Source organism: Phaethon lepturus, unplaced genomic scaffold (genome assembly GCF_000687285.1).
Source record: "Phaethon lepturus isolate BGI_N335 unplaced genomic scaffold, ASM68728v1 scaffold5962, whole genome shotgun sequence".
In the NCBI taxonomy this organism is placed as follows: domain Eukaryota; kingdom Metazoa; phylum Chordata; class Aves; order Phaethontiformes; family Phaethontidae; genus Phaethon; species Phaethon lepturus.
The window spans coordinates 28,298-50,880 of NW_010522561.1; the positions used below are offsets into that span (position 1 = coordinate 28,298).

General features: G+C 38.3%; 1 protein-coding gene across 1 annotated transcript in view; it reads right to left on the reverse strand.

The window, feature by feature from the left end:
• Window positions 1–22,583, reverse strand: part of LOC104616733 (catenin delta-2) — a gene marked incomplete at both ends in the record, with an annotated part of 117,014 nt that overhangs the window by 23,918 nt on the left and 70,513 nt on the right. Inside the window, one exon of the mRNA XM_010281840.1 lies at window positions 13,498–13,648. Coding sequence (XP_010280142.1) covers window positions 13,498–13,648 — 151 coding nt within the window. The remainder of the gene's footprint in view (window positions 1–13,497; window positions 13,649–22,583) is intronic.

The window sequence follows — 22,583 nt, forward strand, 5'->3', positions numbered from 1 at the left end:
CTCAGGGTGACTTACCATGTCTTAGGTGAGGGAACTGTATTTTTCTAAACATGTTTACTCAATCAACTGAGAACCTGTAATTTTAGAGTGAAAATAGAAATGCCACTATTAAAAAAAGGAACGGTTTTATAGAATACGTTTAACTTCCATTTATTTCTATTAAATACACTTCGTGGGGAAAGTGCAACATATTCAAAGGACCAAAGTGACTTAATTGGCATACAACTCCGTTTTCCAGAATAAACTACTAGTCCCTTTAAAACAGTCTGCTTAGAGCCTATGTCATGACTTAAAATAGAAATTCAGTTCTTAATTCACCATCAAGCACCTAAAAATTCTACGCAGATGTTATTAATACGGTAAAAACCAGTCGTACTTTCACTTTCCCTGCTCTCATACTTAACTAATTGATTTAAAGTAGACCTCACCATTGTTTGACATTGTTATGATGATTACCACCTATGCAGCCTACTCACTCTACCTTAATAATGCTGCTTTGTTACTCCGAGTTGAATCCTGCTTCTCAGGGATTTGATGGAAAAATTCCTTTTAGCTTCCATGAGGATAAGATTACACTGGCAGCTACAAGATCTTATTCTGGTTGTTGCAATTGTGTGCTATAATAGACGTTTTTTAAATGAATGAACACCTTTCTAATATGCATGTGTGCTCCCCAACACACCTTTCCTTCCTCTTTGGTGCAGGTAAAAGGTCAGATTAAAACCTACACACATGCACACACATATATATTTTGTGTGTATATATGCATACATATAAAGATTAAGTTAAAGACATTCTATGTCAATTTAATATGGAGATAAATTTGCAGATGATATACAGAGGTGAAGTTGAAGAAAGTTACATTAAAAGTACTTGTGATATGTTTCTTACAGTAATCAATTTTTTCCATGTATCTGCAGTAATGTAAAATTCATGTTATTGCTATATAACTAAATTATATATCAGATCAGAATCTATTAGTCTACATGTGATTATTAAGATTAGTTTAATAATAGGCATCACTATGGAACACTAGGGAAACAACATTTATTTCCACTGAAATTTCCATTTTAAAGTAACCAATTCCAAAGACAGTTAAAGACATTCCACAGTATTTCCCTTTTAAAATCTGCAAGTACAATGCCTTACTAAAAATGCAACAGTTTGAGTTATTATTACAATTCCCTGTCACTGAGGTTAAACACATTTAAACAGTATTTATTCACTTCTAATTTAGGAATTACAGAGTTTACTCTGCATGGCTTGAAATAACAAACATGTCAGCTTATCCACTTCTTACTCACTATAGCATCCTTACTGAGATTTTGACCAGATAAGCAGATGATATGGTGGGTGGAAAACTGGCTGGACTGCTAGACTCAAATAAGGTGATCGCCAGTACGAAATCCAACTGGCAGATGGTTACTAGTAGTGTCCCACAGGTGGTGATACGGGGGGCAATACTGTTTAACATCTTCATTAACAACTGGAATGACAGGATAGAAAGCATTCTCAGACAGACTGTGGACAGTATGATGTTGGGAGGAGTAGTCACTATAATGGAGGGCAGGGCTGGCATTCAGATGGTCAGCTGCACAGAAACCTCAAAGTTCAACAAGGGCAAATGTAAAGTCCTGCATCCAAGATTAAATAACTCCAGATTTAATCTTTAACCTGCACCAGCACAGGCAGGGGGTCAACTAGCAGTTTTTCAAAAGAACTCCAAAACCTAGGGGTGCTGGTGGACAAGTTGAGCATGAGTCTACAATATGCCCTTGCAGCAAAGGCGGCCAACCACATCCTGGGCTGTATTAGTCTAGCCAACCAATCACAGAAATTATTCTTCCTCTAGACCCAAATGATTCTGCCTCCAGACTGCATCTAGAGTACTGCATCCAGTTGTGGTCTCCCCGGTACAAGACAGACACTGCAATATTGAAACAAGTCCATTGGAGCACCACAAAGACAGTCAGGGGGCTGGAACACATGGCATACAAGAGAAGGTTAAGGAGATCTTACTGTTGTCTACAACTACTTAATGTGATGCTCTAGGCAAGATGGAGTCAGGTTCATCTTAAGAGTTCCACTGTCTAAGAAAAGACAAAAGACACAAGTTGGAAAACAGGAAATTCCAACTGATAAAAGGAAGAGAGTTTTTACTATGAGGGTGGTCAAACAATGCAACAGGTTGCCCAGGGAAGTTGAGGAATCTCCACCCCTTCATCACCTGGACAAGGTCCTGAGCAAACCGCTCTTACTGGACCTCCCTTGAGCACGAGGTTGGAATAGTTGACCTTTAGAGGTCCCTTTCAAGCCCAATGGATTCAGTAAGACCAAATTCTGTCTTTTCTGGCAATGCCAGATTGAAGCTTTCCCTGCAAACTGAGAGAGTGGATTTATTTTTTAAATGCATTTTCTTAACTTACCCAGTTAACTTAATTTTCTAGGCTTACACGGACTAAAAGGAGGTAAACTGGCACAAGACCACCTAGTATCCACATGAATTTCACAGTATATGTATCCCAGACTGTTAGCAATTACTTAACAGTTAAGACTGCCCATAAAGGCAAGTAACTTTTGAATTTTATTGGCGATTCCTTCTGTACACATTCATTGGGGTTTATAAGGCAGCAGCAACAAGGTAGATTTTATTTCCATTTCTTTCTGTAGGGACAGGGCTCCGCAGTCTACTGAAAAGTCTCAAAACAATCTCTTTGGAGGTGGTTCATTCTGGAGTATAGGAGGGATCATATCCAAAATATTCAACTACCTAGTTTCTTTTAAAAAAAGTATCTTCAATCATAAGTTTTAATATAGTGCTGTATTCTTTTCTCTTAACCTGATCTTTCAATTTGCACTACGCATATTAGATTTCCACATAAAAAGCATGGGTTTAAGCAGTAATGCATATAAATGCCGCCTTAGATCAATTCCTGAAGTCTGATCTATCATTATAAAGTATTATATATTACACATATATAAAATTGCTAACTCTAGGGGGTAGTCATTGTATCTTTTTCATGTTTGCACAATCTCTTGCATAACACAGCCACAAGAGGAAGCAAAAGGAAAATGAAAAACATAATAATACTGAAGATTGTATCAGTAATACCACATTTCAAATAATTTCACAGAGATGCCATGGAGAGATCAATGGGGTTTTGAAGCTGATTCTAAGGATTCTCTAGGCTTTCTTTGGGAGAAAAACTAAATTTCTTTACTTTTGTTTAATTGAGCCCATCGAGATATTAAGTACCAGAATCACAGTCTCACCTTATGGAATTTTGATATTAAGGCCCCTCAGCAAATTGATTATTTCCTCACTTATCTCAGATGATGAGAATTTGTTACCCTTTTAATATTTTATAACTGCATATTACAAAACTCCTGCTATTCAATCCCAGCAGTTACAAGCATGAAACAGCAGATTTGGATTTTTTTTTAAATTGCTTGTTAAGTAGGGGTGCAATCCAATTTAGTCTCAGACCTATTCAACCAGTATCCAAAAGAAGAACCCCAGAAATGAGCAGAAAGCGAACACGTAGTGACAGTGCTTCCAGCCAGTCCCGGAGAGTGGCTTTTTAGAGATATTACATGCACCTAGAGGTACAATATTCATAAGGAAACGCAAGAATTAATTTGTAAAGGCTGCAGCAAAAGACCATTATTCTGCTTTCTGTAATCAAAAGGACATTTGAAGTTTTAATAACGTTATTTGAAACAAGAGCCTTTAACACTAAAACCCATAATAAATGATGGAAACAACTAGTGTGTGACTTAGTTCTTGCAAGCAAATCCTACATCAAAGTACTCCATGATGAACAATTAGTCTGTCTGAAAACAGTGGCATCTGAAGATGTCATGCAGAAACCATCAAGTATGAGACCGAGGTCCCTTTCTGTAACTGTCAAAGACTAAACCCACACTAGAATCAGCCGTATTTTGGCACGGAATACAAATAACCCAACAGAGACACGCAATCACTTTCTGCGTATACTGGGGCAACTGTTAACAACCAGCAATGTTGTGTAACCACCTAATGGTCAGGAATGGAAAGAAAAACTAAATTCAGTTTAACTGCACTGCGATTTAGTTAGAATGCCAGTTGTAAGAATCCAGGCATCTGTACTGTCTCCTAATCTTATATTTTTTGAACACTGACTCTCTGTTATCTTTTGTCATCTTTTTATCCTGGGAAAATAAGACATTTTGTGGTGCAAATATTTATCTAATGGATGATGACAAAGATCTGTGTTGCATATCCACAAGTATTTTATTTCTGTGTTAGCCTACATCATGTCAGCATAGTCCTCCTGTGCAGGGGCACAGAAATCTTTTAGGTCCCTGCTGTTTTCTACCAGTATCACCTTTGTGAAGGGTGTTTAGGTTTTGTCCTCAACTTTCCTCCTTTTTAAGCAACCACCACCCTGAAACATGCAGAAGACACGTTTGGGGACACTGAAATAGTAGTCTGAGTATGTCTCAAAAGCCACATGTGGGGACAGGGACATTGTGTACTGCCATTTCACCTGTCAACACCTACCTCTGGAACTAGGATTCTATGGGATTTTTACAAGAACAACTGCACTAGTTTAGAGAGTGCAAGGATGTAGATGCAGAGAAAATTACAATCTATAGATAGCTTAAATTTAACGAGCACATATTGATCCTTTTTTTTTTTTTTTATTTCATTTTTCCATTTCTCAGCTCCACCTCCAACACCCTTTGCAACTACAGTGGTCCAGCCCCATTCCCAGGGTCTTCACATGTGGGAAGAAAAGGATGTTACTTTCCTCTGTTAAATGCTAATTCACCTGCCATGTTCTACTCTCTTTCTTCAACCTGTATTATGAATAGGATAGGACTTCTAGTTTCTTCAAAGGAAAGTGCTTTTAGTGAAAAATGCCATATATGAAATTTCTATCATTTGAAAATCACTTAAGTTGATAAGGATTTCAGGAGAAAAGGTTATCTTGCATCTTACATAAAATAAAACTAGCTCACTGTTCCATGAATTGAAGCTGATACAGAACAGGCTGGAAACATCTGTTAATGTAAGACTGTCATAAAACTTGGATTTTCAAAACTGCTTTGCAGATTTAGGATAATTCCTTACAGATTTAGAAGTACTTTTAAAATTACTTTTGCAGTTTGGGGCATTTGCATTTCTACCTTTGCATGTTTTATGGGCTATGTGACTGAATTATATGCACTTTTTAGATCAGAACTCTGAATTTTCAAAAGATAAGTAGCACTTCTCAGCATGAACACACTGAGAAACAGAGAAGAAAATTAATAGTGAATTGTTTGAAATGTCAATCTTCTGAGTGAGAAAAGTGGATGCAGTTACAGTTTAATTGCTTTCTACCTTGTGCAAAAGAACAGAACCAAAGAGAAATTGTTTATCTCAAACAAAATGCAAGGTGCCGGTTGGGGCACTTTCTTATGTGCGAAATGCACATCAATGAGGTGAAAAGGCACATCCGTTGGCTGCTGCTTGTTTTTGGTGCTTTGGTGCTTTTGGCAGTCACACTGCATCTAGGCTTTCCTGGGCCACTTCCGCGAGATTTTGCATCTTTAATGACTTGCATTCAGAATTTAATCTTTAGTAATATTGAATGTGAATACAAACTTATAAAACCTATAATAAAGGCTTTAAGGTTTATAAACCTTAAAACATTATATGGCATCATTTAAAATTACTGCTACCACCTAGATAAGCTGTCATGGTATGATACTGAAGATGATTCTCTTGAGACTTGGGCATTTGAAATAGAAACACAGGCATTTTCCAGGCATTTCCCCTCAGGTTATTTTACTACGAGGAACAGCTGACCTGAGGCTGGGTTGTGGTTAGTATTGTGAGGCATCTTGATCTTCTTTTATGGAGATGAAATGCTGTGTGATTCTTTGATTTGGCATTAAAATGAAAAGCAGATCTGTGAAAGTGGTATTCTTTGTTATCCTTGATCTGAGCCTGTATACAGTTATTTCTGTTGTTTTGAGTGACAATGAAAAACTAATGCTTTTTCACTAACTGCCCTTGCAAAGTCTACCGAGGTAATTAAAGGAAAGCAGGATAGTACTTATTCTGCATTATCAGAACAACTTCTGATGGGATACTACCTGCTATCTCAGTCACCCAAAAGTTAGCCATCAAGTCTCCCGCTACTCCTCTACGTTCTCACACAGGACCCGTTCCACCGTAAGATCCAGGACTTTGGGTGACAGGGGTAAGTGTAATGAATACCTAGAGGTGCCATCTTCTCTACTGTCCACAGCAGAGCCCACCTGACTACCTGAAACACCATTTTTTTCAGGTGGTTCACGGTAGAGAAAAACCCCTTCAAATCCAGACAGCCATACTTGGGCAATAGGGAAGTTCCGATGTAAAAGACTTAATAGTCTAAAGAAAATTTTCTAAATTTTTCTAAAGAAAATGCTTGATCTTGACTTAGATACTAAAAATGAGAATTCAGTTTTACCAACTCTGTTTTTCCTCCTAAATCCCTTCACTTGAGAATGTTATTTAATAAAAAAATGACTGAGGAAGGAAACCTTTCCTAACCTCTATAACTACCAGGTCTGCTTGTCAGAAATATATTTGAGATAAACTGGAGCAAAAGGCAATGCACAAGTGGCTGAAGGTACATGAAAAGTCAAAATCTCCTTGACACAGGGCTTTTACACAGTAATGGAAAAAATATTTAACATTTAAACTTTTATCAGTTTAAATTCTCAGCTAACTTATGTATACAACACTAAAAACCAGGGAGTCTGGGCTTTGCCATAAAGGTGTTATAAAACATCAAAGCTTAATTATGCATTTACCACCTCAACTATTACCTTTCTCTTCATTGATATAGAGTAAGGGAGACCAGCTATCAATGCATGACCATATCTTCCATTTCCTAAATCAACTTCTTGATGACAGCCTCTTCTTATTCAGGTATCTGTTTATTGTAATATTGGTTTTGCACAGCTCAACTATTAAACACAACAAATGAAGTGCAATAAAAACTGACACAAATTAAACAAATTGCAGCATATATTCTGTCTTCACCTTCTTCCAAACAAATGTCTACGATTCCTGATTAATGCTTTCTGGCATCTTGTGCATTGCAAATTTATGTCAATTTAACATTTCAGTGACTAAGCTATTTTATAAGTCAATTAAGAATTCAACCAAAAAAATTCAGTCTCTATCAGATCCTTGCAGATGTGTGTGTGAGAAACTTGTAAGTGCTCACATTTCAAAGGAGAGAAAACTGCATGTAGATACTATAAGCAGGATGAAAGCTGCATATTTGATTTAATCTTCTCTCAACCCATCTCTATCAATGTACATTACTAGGACTTAGAATTTCTTATAGATGTTGTTCTTGTAACTACAAAAGTGAACAGTGTTTTCATGTGGATTTTTTACTAATACTGAAACAAAGTTATGGTCTTTAAATTTGGCCATGTTCTAAGATAGGAGAACCCCGTGTAGTTATTTACGCTCCAGAAGAGTCATGTTGTGCTGTGAGAATGCAAATACTTGTTTCTGATGTGTTTTCAGCTTAACAGCTGAAAGCAAATCTTTCCAAATGTGAGTCAATATCACACTTTGAAATAACATACCTGACCCTGCTTTGAGTGCAAGGCTGGGCAAGACAACCTCCTGAGGTTCCTTCCAACCTGAATTATTCTGCCAGTCTAACAATTCTTTAGAGTCATGAACTCATGATGCATATTTCAATCAAACATTCTCAAGTTTAGCAATAAAATAAAATAATAAAATAAACTTATTTAGAAATAAGTTATTTCAGGCACCCAAATAGATCCACATTGCTCAGGAGATGGCAAGGTATATACTCAGTTTACACATTCCCTAGAATTCTTCCATCACTCAACAATGGTGAGACAGTAACACAGGGTGAGATCCATTTTATCACGTTAGATAAAATAAATCACTTTCTGGGAGTCTCTCTCTCTTGGTCAACTGTAGGGGAGTCTAATACAGGTATCTTACATTTGACACTGAACCTTTAGACACCTAGTAAGATTACACAGGTTCCAACACACAAGTAACAATTTAATTGATATGGTATCCTTGAATTTTGTGCGTATCTTATAATTGCATTACCAACAGATAAGTAGTGAATTGAGAATAACTTAGTACTGACACCTTGTAGCCCTCAACTCAGGGACAATTATTAAAAAATGTCCCCTGCTACAGGTCCTGTTTCAGGACTTGGTTCAAAACCTCGTGAAGGCGGCAGAAATTGTACTGATAACTTCACTTATCCGAATCATGCTTTTACAGTGACAGCCACAAAAAAGGTGTCATAAGTATGGCAATACTTCAACTTATCCCATCAAACTCCCTAGAATCTAGATCCCTGAATGGACACATAGATTCTTCACGCATTTTAAGGGAAGAGATACACAGGACAAGAAGTCAACAAAAACCTTTAGGTGGAATTGTCCTCCTTTTTTTTCAAGGGTGAGCGATCAAAATATTACCAGTCTCTAAAAACATATTTTATTTAACCACAAAAATACAAGCCAAGAGGCCAAGAGAAAGAATGGTGCTGTTGAATTACTAGTACAATACGTCTCCCAATCAACATTGACCCAGAATAGCATTAGAAACCACTGTAAGGATAAGTGAAAACTGATACTAAGACCTGAAGCACAAAACTGTGCACTGAAATTTTATAAATTTTACCTCCAGCTCTGCATTCTCTCCAAAGCCCATACCGTGTGGACTTACCACTAAACAGTATGAAATGCAATACTAATACAAGTTCCAAATTGTACGTCAAGAGGGCAAATCCTATATTGTATATATTCTGCTGTACATGAATAGCAACAAATTTCCCATCTGGGGCAGGTTGAAAAATCAGCTTAACTCTTCTGAAAAAGTCAACCCACTGCACTTTAAAATGCCACAACAATTGGTATTTAAAATCAAAGGTAAATGCCATGCATATACAAGAACAATGTAAATGCAAATTTTGGGAACAGAGATTCTCCTTTAAAAATTTCACTGACAGGGACAGTCTGTACCCAGTGTAGGTAGAATAACAAGTCACACAGTTTTCAATTAACTGTACACTTCATATTCTCTTTTGTTAAAGAAGTTGTGGATGGCAGCAGAGAGGAAAACTGCTGGCTGTGTTTCAGATAAGGGAAAGATGAAGCTAGCTCCTTCCTGAAGATCGAGTGGGGAATCTTGGTTCGGAAAGCCTTCTTGCACGCAGAGCGGGAAGAGCGACTAGCAAGGAGGGGGGCTGCTGCACTGGTGCTGGCTGGGAGACTCTAGGGAGGAAAAGGGAGCCCATCTGAAGTAGGACATGGGTCTACAGTGCAGGCTCAGATGATCCACAGAAAGTTTCCTAGAAGCCCAGAGGACTGTGTGGAAGGTGTCTGAATCAGAAAGCCAGTGAAGGTTGCCGGAGCAGGCTGTAAGGAAACAACTCATCCTGCAAAGATGCTGTTTATGGGAGGCAGATTTATTTTTCAGTCTTTCTGCCCCACCCAGCTGATCCATGTTTCCTCTATTTAAAGAAAAAACCCTTGTTCTAAGTTAAGAATTTTTTGACATCGTTCCAACAAAGCATGGCTTTAGAGTATAAAAGTCCGTAGGCACGCTCGCTGTAGGGAAGGCGGTGGGACGGCTCTGGTGCGAGGCTCTGGCGCAAGGCGCTGGCCTCACTTGCATCCTGCCACAGCACTGCCAGAAGCAGGAGGCCTGCAGGCAATTCTCCAGTTAAAAACAAGATTCCTGGGGGAGGGAGAATAATGCTATATCCTCACATTAAGGCACCTATCTGGTGCTGAGAGACGCAGGAGGGTGGGCTTGTTATTCTACGCCCCTCCTCCCCCCTGCTTTTTTTGAGAGCGAGAGAGGGAAAGGGGAAAGAAGAAGGAAGGAACATGGGGATGACGTAACTGCACAGAGGTCATCAACAACGCCCTTGGAGGACCTGTGGGACAAAAGTGAATTTCTTCTATTTAAGAGAATGATCAAAAGCAAAAAAAAAAAGTGATTTTTGGCTAACTCAGAAGCATCTAGTGGGGCTGGGGGGAGAAGCTAATGGCCCCATGGAGAAGCTTAGCAGAGACAGAGCCTGCTCCGAGGAAGGAAAACAAGCCTTCCAAAACGCTTACAGAGCACATGAAAAGAAGCGGGAAGATGCCGGGGTCCCAGAGGGACACAGGGGTGCTGTGCAGCCTAGACTGCTGAAACCAACGAAGAACAAAACAGGCAGTATCAGCAGTGGGTCTTTTCAAGACCTGTGGCACTGCTGGAAGAGAAAAAAGGCCGATAAACCTTCCCATGGGGCACCGTCTTGGGGAGCGACATAGAGCGGGTACTATTTCATGCAGACGATGGCCCCAAAAGGCAAGTGGAAAATGAACGTGATCTGACCACAGCCAGGAACGCACCTGGGCAGTATGGTCACGGAGAGAAAACCAGGTCCTGGATTACCTAGTGCCAGTACCAGTACTAAGAAGGCCAGGTCTACCACGTCTTTGGCTGAGTGTGGTTTAATTTTGGGAAGGAGGAAGATGAATATGCCCACTGTCTTGGCCTAGAGACATATGGCACAGTTCAAAGGACAAGGAATATGTCTGAAATGAAACCCAGGAAGAAGACCTTACTATAACGAAAGAAAATGCTGTTACGGGGATGGCTCGGATAAATTGTAAGAGAAGCCTGGCACCAACCTTTAGCAATATAACAACATACTTGATACATCTGTGTGAAAAACAAAACAGATTGGTAAATTCAATGAAGTCTTGAAAGAAAGTTCTAGTCCTTTAAGAAAAGGGTCTCTTTGTTTTGTAGTTTGGTACAGGTGAGTCTAGATTTTAGGAAGCTTTCTGAAATATTTGCCAGATACCTCAACACTGATTTACGGGCTCCTTGGCAGCAGTGGAAAGGAATATCTCATTCTCTTGCACATTTCACTAAACATTTGTCTGCCAGGAATGGAACCACAGCACCACTGAAAAGAAAACTACAGATGCACTAAAAAAATAAATAATTCTACTTATATAATTTTACTACATATACAGTTCTACCGTATTCTACAGTTCACCTTTTAAAAAGGTTAACTTAAGGGGGAAGTTCCAGTTCATGAGGTAGACTTTGTCAGCGCACGACTATGATGCACACACAAAAACTGCAAAGAGAAAAGATAAACAGGATGTTGATTCTGCTTGGGCAGAAAGACGCTTGGGCCACTAACCTCAAGAAGCTCCTTTTGAGTCCTCCTTTCTGTAACAACAGCTAAGGCACCTTACAACACTTGGAACTGTTAATATTCACAAAAGTGGACCTCCTACAACATGAGCTGAAATCCTTGACAACTCCAGGTGTTTAGCATTTTTTGAAAATCAGCTCTATGATATGCCCTATCTGCTAAAAAATATTCACGAACAAGAGAAATAATGACCCTTGCTACTATTTCTTTGAAGTTCAGTGATGAAAGCCAAGGAAATGAACATATAAAGATCACAGCTGAAATGCTTCAGGAATTATAGTCATAACTTCTCTGTCATACTGGCATGTCTGGACTTTATTTTTAAACTACAGCAAATTTTTATTGTAGTTATGAAGTACAATTCCCCAGAATCACTCCATTAATAACTTAAATCTGCGCAGCACTGCACAGCCCTTACAAGTTGGCTATATAAATACATTTATTAGGTAATTATTTTCAACAGACTTTTCCCACCTTTTTTAAATTCATCTTTGTTTATATCACATGTTCTCTGAGAATTTAAGAAAATATTAAATTGTTGAGGTTGTGCAAGCTTATTATCCATAATTTCTCCAGTATTTTGAATAGCACATCATAGCAACATAGCTCAGTTTCACATGTATAGCCTTACCTTCCTAAATTAAATTTGCAGATTTGGGAAGGAAATAAAACTTTCATTTAAAAAATAATAATCAGAGCACAGAAAAGGCAACCATATATAGTCTAATTCATGGCATTACAAACCATGTTTATACTCTGTAAATTCAACTATAAAGAGTTTTTTGTGATGTCACTAAGTAGGGATAAGAGATTACAGAATATAATCAATATGAATGTAGTATGTGAACCCTGTAGAGGAAGTCCCACAAATAAAGGAATAAGATGTTAAATAACAGAGACTATGACATGCTGTAGACTGAATGTGGAGGTGGGATCATGAGAGAAAAAAAGGCAGCTGTTATTAATCCAGATTAGATGGCCTGATACACTTGCTTCAGCAGTAATTTCTACTTTAATATTCCTAGAAAACAACAAAAACCCACTAAGAACACATATGCAGCATCCTGCTTACTGAAAGCTGAACACAATACATAGAACAAATATAATTTCACACCAGTTTTACCAACTGTAACACAAGCAAAAGCTGAACAAGCAGGCTGGTCTTGCAGGTAAAGCATCAGTCTTGTGTTCAATCCCTGGGCAATCACAGCAGGTTTACACTATTCAACAACCTCTACCTCTATTTGCTTTACAACGTTTTTTATTGATGTCTCTCTAGTTCGTACAATACGTGAGGGGAGTGATTGCCTTGTTTTAGCAACTTGCAGAGCACTGCTGTAATGAAGCACTAACCCTGAGATAGCACCGGATACAAATAATAAAACATTACGATCAAAGTAGCTATTTATGGAATTCTGTAATTAAAAGCAGAGGAGGAGAAGTATTCTGTAATGATAACAAATGAACAAGTTAGCAAAAATGAATAAAAATATGCTCTTAATGTACAGAAGTAGAAATAATTTTGTCATGACTGTTGAAATAGTTCAAAACCAAGGAAGTGATTACTTTTCAAAGACAGAACATGGAAATAAAAGTTCAGCTATCCACAGTGTTTGGATGAATTTCAGCCAAAAAAACTCCACCAAAAACCTGAACAAAATCAAAAAAACCCAAACTCCAAACTATTGCTTGCCATACCATCAGTATTCAGAGGCAACAATGATGTATGTAAATTACTGTCCTCTTCCTTAACGGCATATGTGTTTGTGGATCAAACATCTCCCAGTTCTCTTGCTGGAGCTACTGATCTGTCCAGTAAACTCCTGGAACGATTTTAAAATCTTTATGATTTGTCACTTTATGACCCCCAAATTGCTTGCAATAGATAATCTGAAGATCAAGAGAAGCTGCTCTGCTTAGATCCTCCATCTGGAAGATGCAAGTGCTACTGCCAGCCTAGGAATTAAGTGCTAAGGCAGAACAAAGCCATTGCTTTTTTTCTGGAGATTACAGTATGACAGATCATAAAATATTGCATAATGTTTAATTAATTTAACAATTCATTGCAATATAGCACTTAACTGTCACACAAAATGTGAACATGACACGTTAGAGAAAGAATTAACGAAATTATGCTAGAAATGTGAGAATAATTGTTTCCACTGCACTCATTCTGCTGCAAACTGGAAAAAACCCAAACCAAGCCACAGAATATATAGATTGTTTGAAAAGAACATACCTATTAACTCCTTATTTCTGACATCTAAGGCCATGTTTCGTAAAGCTGTAGCAACTGCACATACCACCCGGTCATTGTCTATTCGAAGCAGTTCCACCAGGATTGGCAATCCTTTTTCTTTGCGGACAGCAGCACGGATGTACACTGACCACTGTAAAGACACATGGGAGAGCGTGAAGAAGAAAGTGAGAAATTCACTACAGAAATCAAGGCATTTGAGGTTCTCTCAGATACTAAGTAAGGAGTAACAGAAGCATGTGGATGCAAACTCAAAAGAGGGGAAATAACTGCATTTATGATGCTAGGCAACCATTTGATTTGGAAATCTGCACTAATTTTTTACGGTGGCAGAGAAATTAAATGATGAATTGACTTTACTCCTAGCACACCTGGTTACATTTTTAAAGACCAAGTCTGCAGACCACTTTCTTTGCATCAGCATTTCCTACCCAACATCTAATGATGCTTGTTCACTGCTAAAACAACAAAATTTATATCGCAAAACATGTTCAAGAGGTCTGAGTATTTCTTTGTTATTACTATAATCACTATTCATGCGCATAACATGAAAATGCTGTTATAATTTCTCTTGTGGCTGTTGACTTGTTCAGAAGGAAAAACGAAGGCAACTATATGTCTGGTTTTGGCACCTGCAGTGGTCCTAATTGGAAGACTATTGTACATCAAGGAGTTAAAGATTCACATAAGAGTTGACCTGAGGCAGGTGCAGGCCTGTGCTGTAGAATAAACCCAGTGGCTGATCGTATCGGAGAAGCCTGTAGGCACCTCCCACTTGGCAGCTGGTCATGACACCACTGGCATGCCCTTGTCTTTATCTCAAAGCGAAGCAGCATGTTCTCATGTGAACATCCTTTTTGTTGACAGCAGAAACAATGAACAGAGTTGTTTACTTCTAAGAAAAATCTTCTAAGAGCTCTAAAGACTATCATGCCAGTGAACTTCTCCATGGATGGGATCTGTGCAGCGTACTGTGACTAGAAGGTCCATCCAATGCTGCACAGCTTGGGGTTCCCAGAGTCTGAAGGGATGAAAGATTAACTACACTACCCTCTTTTTCATTCCACTGTTAGCCCCAGAGGTTGGAAAAAATGTAAACAAGACCAAGACTGTGACCTTGTGGTTTTAAAATCTACCGGTATTGCCAAATTTGAGATGCTTGGACACCTGTGGGATGTGCAAGTCTTCTCAGCACAGTCTGCTACAAAACAAGCCATCTACTAGGCATATATTCCTTCCCACATCCTGAATTCTTCTCTGGAATTTTCATAAAAGTTCACATTCATCCTCCTCGTACTGATAGCTGAAAGGAATTTACTGAGGCAGAGCTCCTCCCAACTTTCAGTGCTATGTCATGGATGCTTATCCTGCCATCATACCTGGAAGGTGAAGTCAAAGTTCTGGAAGCCCTTAGCCTTTGAAATATTTCAAATATTTCAGAAACTAGGATGATAAGCCTTAGGGTTTTCAGATCATTCTCTTTTGATAAACCTTCCTTAAAGAACAGTTAGATCACACCTTACAGAACAGTTACATCACAACAGAGTTCCTCCATAAGCAGAAAAACGAATTCCATGAAATCAAGAGTTAGAAAATAGTAAGCACAATCACTGTCACCAGACCAAGCTTAACCTCTGCATACAGTCTCTACTTACCACAGTTGAAGTGCTCACTTTAAAAGCTAGCATCTGTTTATACTATAGACATGTGCCCCGAACAGCAAAAGCCAAAATATATTTTATGGTAACAACCGTAGATACAGAGACAGGCAAGGGCTGCAATGTTGCAATATCTGGAGTACAAATTCATTCCAGGTGATGTCATTCAGGGGAAATTGGGAAAAAGGAAGAGAAACCAGCATGTAAAGAATATTATTTTATTATTTCTCCTCTGTAGTAACTACGCATAACAAAAGCCAGCTGGCTGGACTTTGCTGTAGATGAAAGTGGTAATGGTTACAGTAAGCTTTCAAGTCAGGTAAATGGGACATAGGATTCTCAGCATCACTGAGCACAGTAATGTGTCTAAAAACGTAAATGTGCCATCATTTTCTGCAGCAAAGCAAATAGCTCTTAGGTGAGAGAAGAAGTGGTAGCAGGATTCTTGATTGATCTTATTCTATGCTCTCTCCTCCAGTCTGTTCTCTCAAAGCAGTGTACAGGATGATCATCAAATAAAAAACTAAAACACATCCTAAGGATCAGTGAGTTTAATTGAAAGTATCTGCTGAAAAATATTTTCTTTCCTATACCTTCATTTTAATGGGATATTAAACATAAAGGATGAAATGAAAACATCAAATTAATCTTTCTAAGCTTCCTGTATTAATAAACACGTACTTACCTGCCAGTTAAACACTCTCACCTGCAGCTAGGAGTACCCAAAGCAATAGCTGTTTGCACTTAAAAACGCGGTATTTTCTATGCCTCTCCTCCGCTGTGTCTGCTGCAATTACAAGGTGACTGCCGAAGTGAGAGTTCATGGTAGCAGTGAGACTATTCTGAGAAAGTAGTGAGCCTGTCTAGTTGAGGTGAGAGTTCAAGCTAGCAGACAGCCTACTGAAAGATGCTGTTGTTCATTGCAAAAGTACATCACAGATGTAGTGCCTCCAATAGCGATTACATGAGGAATCAGTTGGGTTTTTGGGGAAAAAAAAATCTCACTTCTGTTTGTTCAATACCAGAGAGAATCTAAAATGATCTTATAGATTATGCACTATATTATAAAAACCTCCATATTGAAACCTCAGTAAACAGTTTTCCTTTGAATTTTTTCAGTCAACTACCAAGGGAAAACACAAGCACTTGTTTTATGAAACCCAGGTTTACAACAGGTTACAACAACTTCTTGGATTGTAGTATTTTCATCATCCATTCCAAAACAAAAGTCTAAAAGAAACAAATTAAGAAATGGATTTTTTTTTAACCCTAGGGAGAGAAGACGACATTGTAAAGAAACACTGAAATGACTCAGTATGAAAGAAAGAGATAATATAAACCCCCTTACTGAATAAATGACATGCAAGCCTTCAGCATCTGTAATGAACCAATTAATTCGATCACAATAGCAAAAACCCACAGCTCTGAAGCTTTTATAGGGGAAAAATCTGGATATAATGTTTTACAGACGCACATGTGCACACACATACATAAAACAACAGGAGAAAGAGAGAAAAGTATGTATGAAACCTCTCCTCTCCCCTGCAGCTCTCTCTTTCCTGACAACGCCATCCGCTTTGGGAGAAGTTCACAGGCTCCTCAGTGTGTGATTTGCTATCATTTCATCTGCATTTTCAAGTCACGCACCTCAGGCAGAAAGACAGAAATGTCTATTAATTGTTTCAACAGTCTCCGGAGAACTTTCCACGTTGAAAGTGGCAAGAACTGTCTGTGTCTCTTTCCTTGAGCTGCCAATTAGGATAAGTCTCTGCAAGCAATTACGCTGCGCTGTGCAGATTTCAGGAACGCTCAAATTGAGATGCCTCAAAATGGCTATTTTATTCTCACAGCGAACGGAAAAATTGATTTGCTCTTGCGTATACTGATGATCCTTTTGTTTGCCTAAAGCCATTGCAAAACGCGCCTGCACTTCCACGTTGCAGGTCAATTGCTAATATGAGCTTAGTGAAGTATGAAAGAGAAGAGATGAAAAATCATAAAAAAGAAAAGAGACAAAGGGTTTGTTGCCTATCAGTAGGTAAATGAGGCACTCTGCCAATATACTTAATCATCCTGTTAGTCCACAAATCAGTGGCAGTGTCAACGATCAAGTAACTGCTCAGTTTGTAAAGAGAAAGGGCTCATACGGGAACAGCAAATACTTTAGAGGGAACAAGGACCCAAAAAAGAAAATAAAATCATTACAGTTGCATCAGATTGCAGCTAAATTATCAGAGACAAGCACAGGAACCACAATCTGTGCATGAATACTCTTTACAGATAATTGAATTTGGGGGGCATAACTACTATACATCACTTTGAAGGTATCTAGTGCATCTCTCTGTCCACTTTCATTAGTAGTTCCCTTTTTAATTTTGTCATGGTAATTAAGTAGAAAAATACAGTAAACTGGAAAATTATTTTTTAGTTTGTCACAGTTATTATTATAAAGGACCCTTTCCAGAGCTGAATGCCTCTAGGGATTAAGATTTCATTAGGAAGAAACTCAACAAGAGAGTAATTAATCTAGATAAAACTTATTTATTTTTTCAGAAAAATTGAAAAGCATTTAGCCAGTTAACTCTTTTCAGTGTTTCATACGGTTTTCTTTATTCTTCCATGAAGCATCACCCCAGGAGACCAAACTAAAAAAAGAGAAGAAATTTCCAGCACAAAATTAAAAAGAAAAAAAAAAAACATTAAAATACCACCCCACGCCCCCCGCCAAGGAATGCCAACAATTATATACACTTGATATTTTGAAGGGGTTCACTTTTCTGCCATTGACATCAATGTTATTGGCGTGCCTCCAGAATATTTCCCCATCACATACTTCAGTTTTGACCAGAATTTGCATGGTATTGGTACAGCTCAACATTGTGACTCAAAGATTATTGAGATATTGAATATTGAAGGGAATTGCTGAGACATAAACTACAAAATGAAAGCCAAATCAGGGCATGACAAAGCAAACTAAATTACCAAAAGAACCAGGAAAATTAGAGAGACTCAGAATTTGCTAGGAGAGGCTTAGAAAGGGGCTGTCTGCTAACAGTAGTGGAACTGTAGACCATGGAACAGAACTGCATGTTGAATAATCAAAGATCAACGAATAATCTAAGATCTTTGTCTGATCATACTCAATGTAATACATGCATTGGGGTGGGGGGGGGAAAGAGCATTTTTACATTCCACTTAGAAAATTACAGATTTACTTAAATAACTCTACTGGGGTTCCTGTGAAGTCACACCACCTGACAGAAAGCAAGGCCTTCTCGTTATCTTTCTGCAGTTTCTGAAGAGTGCAAGTACTTTCCAGGGTCTTTTTGCTCCCTGACTGCAGTGTTTTGTCAGAAATGATCCCATCTGGTAGGCCACCAATAAGTTCTCTTCATCTCTGATTTGGGACAAGAAAAGTATTAACTAGTTACTTTCCTCTTGCTCCGTGACCTTTAGTCAAGCTTAAAGAGAAAGGAAAAAATCTGGTGGGTAAGGATATACAGTTAAATACATAAATTAGAGAAAACTAGAACGGTGTTAACAGAAGATATCTTAAATGTTTGAGGAAGGTAAAGCTCAGAAGCTGCCCTCGCACCTTGTCATTCTTGGTTCTGCAGTACAAGTATGTACTGTGTATTCAAAATGATCTGAGAGCCATTACAGTGACTTTTCCAAATATTGTACCCAATATCATTAAAAAAAAAAAGGCTTTGAGACCAAAGTGACACATCTCATGGGAAGCAAAGTGACTGAGTATAGTAAGGAAGTACTTGGAGCATGAATTCACCATGAGCTACTGTGCTCCCATCCCACTAACTGATGTCCATACTGATCTCCTCATGATGTCTGTGATATGGGTGTTCGCAGCAGCAGGTCTTGCTTCTTGAATATTGTCCTGTCCCTTGAATATTGTCTTCCTTCCTATCGAGCCAATATGTTTCTCTGTATTAATTGATGCTGCCTCATCTACGGGGTGGATTCCACCCAGGTAAGAACTCCTGACAGAATAATGCATTGGTTATTTAAAAAGTTTGCCTTCGTTGATTAGGTGATGTGTTGTAAGTGGTCTTCTATATCCTATCATGTAAGGATTCATAATAGTGATATTTTGGAGAAAATGAATATAAGTCTTTTAACTGTAATCCAAAAAACTTCCTCCTGGAACAGCCAAATGAAACTCCAAAGGGTTAATATGTAAATAACTAGAGTCATCAGAAAAGTCTGGCAAGGAACCCACAATATGTCCTTGCCTGATAAGACTAAGATTGATAACCTAGATGTCTGTTGCTTTAGACAATAATTACTCATTATCTGCAAGCGTCTGGATGGTAAGGAGCTTGAAACTCTTTTCATACTACTCTTTGAAGTAGCTGCACTGACCTTGTGACTGAATCAGTCCCTTTTATGTTTTCAGTTTCCTTATCTAATAATTTACTTAATGAAGCTCTTGCTCCCATGAGATTCAGATCTCTCTGGGATGGAATTTTGAAAATAAATGTAGTTATTCGCTTAAGGAACAAAGACTAAGATCTCATCTAGCTATCTCAAGAGATCAGGTCAATGACCCATAAACTCCGTTCACATGGGTATTGTACCTCTTGGGGATCAAAGGCAGGGACATTCCGTTTTCTAACCAAAGACCCTTATCATTCCCTGCTGAGTAGGACCAAACATGGAAGTGAAAGGAAAGAAGGTAGAAAGAACTAACCAAGGAATGCTATGGCCTCATGCGATTGCAAGACTTAAACAGAGCAGCACTTTTTCCTGATCTTAAGGAGCTCAAGGAACTAATAGACACTCAGGAAAATGAAGCTGGCCACCTGGTCATTAAGGCAGAAGAGGGTAATTTTTAAAGCCTGGAAAGCAACTGGGACAGAAGACTGGGCACACAGAAAGGACTAAACAAGACCCAGAGCAGGTGTGCTACCTGTTCTAATGTAAGCCATTACATTTCCAACAGAAATATAGTAGAACTTGTTTCCTGGTTTTAAAAGATATGTATTACCTATATAACTTATCATAGTATCTTAAAACGAAACAGGATCATATGCATGAAGAAATTATTTTTAAGGGTTTGAGAAAACTAAGGAAATCCTACTTGTGGTCACAATACCTTGTTTTTAACTGCATGTAACAGAAAAGGTAATATTGTAGGACCAGAGGCAATGGGAACAAAATGAAACACTGGAGCTTTGCAGAATATCAGGAAATGCTTTTTCACTGTGGGAGTGACCAAGCACTGGCACAACTGTGGTTCTTGTGGAGTCTCCATCCTTGGGAGCATTAAAAATACGTCTAGACATGGCCCTGGGCAACTGGCTCTAGGCGACCCTGCTTGAGCAGAGGGTTGGACCAGATGACCTCCAAAGGTTCCTTTCAACCTCAGCCCTTCTGTGATTCTGTCATGGTTTAACTTATGACTTCACAGCAACAGGTATTGCAGAATTGTCTCTGGCAGATAAACTGACATCAGTCTAAAGTTAGCTGTCACATATATATAGGCATATGCAGATATCCCAATATCTCCTTTCTTCCTGAAGGGGAAATTTTGTCCAGAAGGGACATAACTTTGGGATTCTTGACATCATTAACTCTAGGACATTTTGCATACAGCTTTTTACAGGCTCAGTAGATTTAATGTATTAATAGCCAATTGACCAAGGTGAAAACTAAAAAGAACGTACTGCTTTTATTCCCACCATCTAAGGAAAAATACTGATGCCACACTAGATATAAAAAGATCTGCGGAGATTTCCTTTTACAGGATAAGTCTTGTAATTTTATACCTCATAATTTTTTTAACCCCAAGTATTAAAATAAATAATGATATGAGGTTGCAGAAAGGACTTCAGGTTTGAAGTGTTATAGTGAGAGAATTTCTTAATAAGCAGGCAAGTGTCTTCAGAATGCAGCTGAGTGAGTCAGCAAACCTATTTTTATTTGTGCATTTGTGAGCAAACTTGGCAAACCCCAAATTAAGTGGCAAAGAAAACTAACAAGAGCTCCCAATGAAAGTAAATACATAATGGGAAGTAAAGAGTCTCCACTGCTTCCAAAGGCCTTATTTGCTTAGTGAAAACTCTAGCTAAGCTTGATGAGGAATGTATTTGCCTAGATTTGTCTTTCGTATTACTAAGCGGCTTTAAAATACAAGTTCATATTACATTTCATTAGAAAAAATCTACTTTTGGAAAAAAATATTTCTTCAAGTGGCAATGAAAGAAACCAAAACCAATGGCCACCCTTTTTATGCGTTGCCTCTTCTGCCTGTAGGAAGTTTAGGATACTGTGAAAATACTCTGGTTATGATTTGATGGGAGAAAATATTTTGGGAAGCAATGACTCCCCTCAAACAGAAACCCACTCAGAACTCTGAGTTCCGCAGAAGGAGGTAGGTGCGTGCACGTACTGCACTGACAACCTGACCCGTAGGCTGTGTACTGCTAGTAGTCATCAACTCCATCAGGAGAGGGACATGCAGTGACCAACTGCTAGTATCATAGGCTACTGTGCAATGCAGTAGTCAGACCTTAAACAAAGTTGTATCCTGGCAGTGATGTGGAAAACTTTAGTATGTCAAATCCCACCCAAAAGCATACATATTTGGACATTTCCATATATATTATTCCAGAAGGGCCATTCATTTTAGGCGTAGATGCATCAAATAAGTTCATGAACAAAAAAGAAAGATCTGCGACAATACGTATATATTTTTCGATGAAAGGAATGGCTTTGCTTCCTTCAAATTCCAATACCAGTGTCCTCCCTATGAAATGACGTCTTGGTGCAGAAAAGCGAGATAAATGAACTTCCATATTCACCTCAAACAGCCTCTTCCAAAATGAGATTCGCTTTGTACATAAGCTGTCAATCTCTTCTTCAGAACCAGAATATATATCGAAGTCAAGATACGCAGCTGTGTTCTATCCCAGGTTAAATTTTCACACTGAAAAAAATCCCTCCTCATACCTCAGATCAGTATCCTGTTTTATTGGTAAACTTTCATTTGCATCTATTAATGTGTTTGTCACCAGTATGTTCCTTTTCTGATTTCTTATAGATTGTCTTGGTTCTAATAATAATTGCACAGACCAAATATTGTATTAGTCATTGTAAAAAAAAGTTTACTTTGCAGATGGGTAATATCTGGCAAGACTTTGGTCCAAAGTGTTTTATCTTGACATAGAAAAATTATTTGCATATATATGTCACACTTTTTTCTTTTTTGTTAGCATTTAGCTTTGAAAGGAATTCCTGCAACTGAAAAAGTGCTAAAAATGTCCTACAGATGAAGATTTATTATGTGCATGTGTTGATTTTATGTGTATGTATCAATGAGAGACTATATGCCCTGAAATAATGAAAACTTTCGGCCTCTCTCAGCTATTAATCCTTCAAGGTATGTACTGC